Genomic DNA, 3,316 nt, shown 5'->3' on the forward strand with positions numbered 1-3,316 from the left:
AGGAAAGGATCTTGGAGTCATTATTGATGCCAAAATGAACATGGGCTGACAGTGTGGGGACGCGGTCAGGAAGGCCAACCACACCTTGTCGTGCATCCACAGATGCATCTCAAGCAGGTCCAAGGAAGTGATCCTCCCCCTCTATGCGACACTGGTCAGGCCACAGTTGGAGTACTGTGTCCAGCTCTGGGCGCCGCACTTCAGGAGGGATGTGGACAGCATTGAGAGGGTTCAGGAGGCCACCCGCATGATCGGGGGCAGCAGGGCAGGCCCTATGAGGAGAGGCTACGGGACCTGAACCTGTTCAGCCTCCACAAGAGAAGGCTGAGAGGGGATCTAGTGGCCTGTTACAAACTAGTCAGAGGGGACCAGCAGGCATTGGGGGAGTCCCTGTTTCCCCGAGCACTCCCAGGAGTGACTAGAAATAACGGTCACAAGCTGGCAGAGGGTAGATTCAGACTAGACATCAGGAGGTGCTACTTCGCTGTCAGGACGGCTAGGATCTGGAACCAACTTCCAAAAGAAGTGGTGCTGGCTCCTATCCTGGGGGGTCTTTAAAAAAAGGCTCGGCGAACATCTGGCTGGGGTCATTTGACCCCAGTACTCTTTCCTGCCACGTCAGGGGGTCAGACTAGATGATCTCCTCAGGTCCCTTCTGACCCGACCAGCTATGAACCTAGGTGAAGGATGAATGATTCAGCTCATTTGGCACCAGAGATCTTGTAGCTGCTCCATAATTATGGAACCCATGTTTCTCTCCCTGCTCTTATTTACCAACAATTAATCCCCTGGCCTCTCCCCATCCTGGAGAAGTATCATCAATTATCTCCTCAACAAAGAATATTTCTTCCAAGTCCTGAGCCTTACCGATTTCACACTGGAGCTTTTGCATAAGTTTCTGGCCAGACAGTAGCATGCTTCTCCATTCAGTCCAGCACTTTGAGCACTGGTTAGAAGCAGCGCAAGTTGCATTGGGCAAATACCAACCCAGTGACCCAGTAGGTGAACTTGAGTGCAGAAAAGGGTGGGGGTGGAATAGAGGACAGAAAAATGCAGTCCCCATGTCCCTCACTCTCAAGATGTGCAAGGAAGCATTGGAGGACTGAGACCCCAAATGCCAGCAACTAAGTTTCAGCTGTATCCACACCGTAGAGTAGGCTGTTTAGAGCCCAAGTTAATAAAAAGGGACCCCCGACTCTAGAGCATGCAGAAACTGGTGTGAAAGGGGTGCAGCTCTCACGTGGTTGCAGAGGCAGGTAGAGAAAACTAGAAGTGTGTGCGCGCCAGGGGGAATAGGCTGCAAGTAATAAATCAGTGGCAAGGGAAATGGTCTTTAAAGGTCTGAAGATGGCTGCCAGCATTTCAAAAGACATCTACACAGGTTCCTCAGACCAAGGGTACCTCCAACAGATTCTTCTTCTGGAATCAGGGATGCAGAATCCACTTCCAAGCCATTTCTCTGGCCTTAACAGGCAGCCAGAGCCAACTCATTAGATGGGATTCTGGAAGTCTATAGCAGACTTCTCATTTTACAAGTGCAAGACTCAGCTGAAGAACTTCACACAAGCATTCATGTCCAGTGCTACCTATTGAGGGGCTTACCTCCATCCAGTATGGCTTCATAAGAGACCTCCAGAAGCAGGCGGAGTTGAGGGTCCATTACAGCGGCTTGTTTGGGCAGAGTCCCAAAAAAGGAGGCATCAAATTTGCTGATGTCATTCAGTTTCCCAGTTCTACGGGGTAGCCCATGAAGTCCTGAAGGGGCGAAAAAATTCATCACAGAAAGCTTTAAGCACAAAACAATTATTAGGCAAGGGCCTGTCATATAAGAAGATGTAAATCGGGAATCCTGTGCCGACTCTGGTTACTCTGCCTGACAAGTCTTATTTTACAGTGCAGCACACACTGTTACAGGCTGTCTGTACCTTCCCACCCACCTGGCACTCTGCTGCTACAATCTGCAATAAAAAGATCCTTGATGAAACTAAGAACTCTCCAACCTGGAATCCGCCTGCTGACATACTTCGCTTAAAGGAAACTTCTGGGCTGGCAACTTTCACCACGTTAATAAATGGCCTCTGAATCACCACAGCTTGCGGGTCACAGCAGGGCCAGCTGGTCGCCAGTTAGAAAAACTGAAGCGATTCTGCGCATCTGCAAATGAGCTTTGTATTGTGGCTGGCACATGCTGACCCATTCAGCAAGAAAAAGTGGTTTTCAATGGATAACCCACACAGCCAGGAATGCTATGACAAGTCAAGGGACTGCTGTCATTCTGTTTCTCTCCAAACCCATGGAGAGCCCATTTCACACCCACCCTCAAAAAGAGTGTTTTGTCACTCTTATCACTACACTGAAAATCACCACTGGACAGCCAGGACACAGATGCACAGTTAAACTAGCCTCTCTGTGATCAAGCGGCACCATAGAGTCAACTGGGGCATCCCTGTATAGTATGGGCCACACCGAAGTGGGCCTGGGTTGGACTTGTATAAAAGCAAAAAACACTGGAGCATCAGAAGCAAATGCGAGCGCTCAGGCTGGGCCTTCCCTGCCAGTAAGGGCCCTTTTCCCCCCCTCTAGGCGCTGGAGTTCAGACCGCAAGCCCTGTGGGCAGCGATTCTCACGGCTCACCTGACTTCCACCTCCGCTCGTCATCTGTGACCATGTCAACGCCACCAACCAAGTTCTCCCAGAACTCCTCCAAGCTCTCCGACTCGGGCAGCCGCCCTGCAATGCCTGCAATCACCACGTCCTCCATCTCAAACGATTCTGCTGAGGAGCAAACCAGAGCAACAGCCAGGGTTTACACAAACACGAAGACTGGTTGCACTGCAGCAGCAAGCCTTGAAAACAGGAGACGGCATCAAGTGTAATGCTGCAGAAAGCTGAACTCTCACCCACACAGGAGCCCTCTCCACTCAAACAGATGGGGGGAAGCAGAGGAGGTACAAATAGCAAACAGTTCCCAAGGAGCCCTGAGGCCCTCCATTTCTGATGCTGCCAGAGATGGAGGCTGTGGGGGTGGAGGGGACAGGACACATTTTAAAAGAGCTGCCCGCACATCTGAAGTTTCAGAAGAGAGGAAGTCTCCATCCTGCCCCAAGGCCCCGCTCCTGACCCAAGATCTGAGCAGACAGATGTCTGTGTCTTCATCAGCATCACCTCCACATATCAGAGCTCAACTCAGGATGCAAAGCCCCCACTAGTCAGGCAGGGGTAGGCTGGACACTTGCCTCCAAAGACAGAAGACGCCCAGCTGAGCTAGCCATTCATTTCACTGAACATGGACTGCAGAAAGGAAGGTCCGTCGTGT

The 3,316-nt window shown here is 51.1% G+C and overlaps 1 protein-coding gene across 10 annotated transcripts in view; it reads right to left on the reverse strand.

Moving 5' to 3' along the window:
• Positions 1-3,316, reverse strand: part of FASN (fatty acid synthase) — an 89,537-nt gene that overhangs the window by 37,538 nt on the left and 48,683 nt on the right. For 9 of the 10 annotated variants that reach the window (XM_006038172.3, XM_025194660.1, XM_025194656.1 and 6 more), the window contains 2 exons: positions 2,635-2,775; positions 1,603-1,755 (listed from right to left, as the gene is read on the reverse strand). In XM_006038172.3, the coding sequence (XP_006038234.2) occupies positions 1,603-1,755; positions 2,635-2,775 (294 nt within the window). The remainder of the gene's footprint in view (positions 1-1,602; positions 1,756-2,634; positions 2,776-3,316) is intronic. The other variant, XM_025194658.1, reaches the window with a different exon arrangement.

This window comes from Alligator sinensis, unplaced genomic scaffold (genome assembly GCF_000455745.1).
Source record: "Alligator sinensis unplaced genomic scaffold, ASM45574v1 scaffold164_1, whole genome shotgun sequence".
NCBI lineage: Eukaryota > Metazoa > Chordata > Crocodylia > Alligatoridae > Alligator > Alligator sinensis.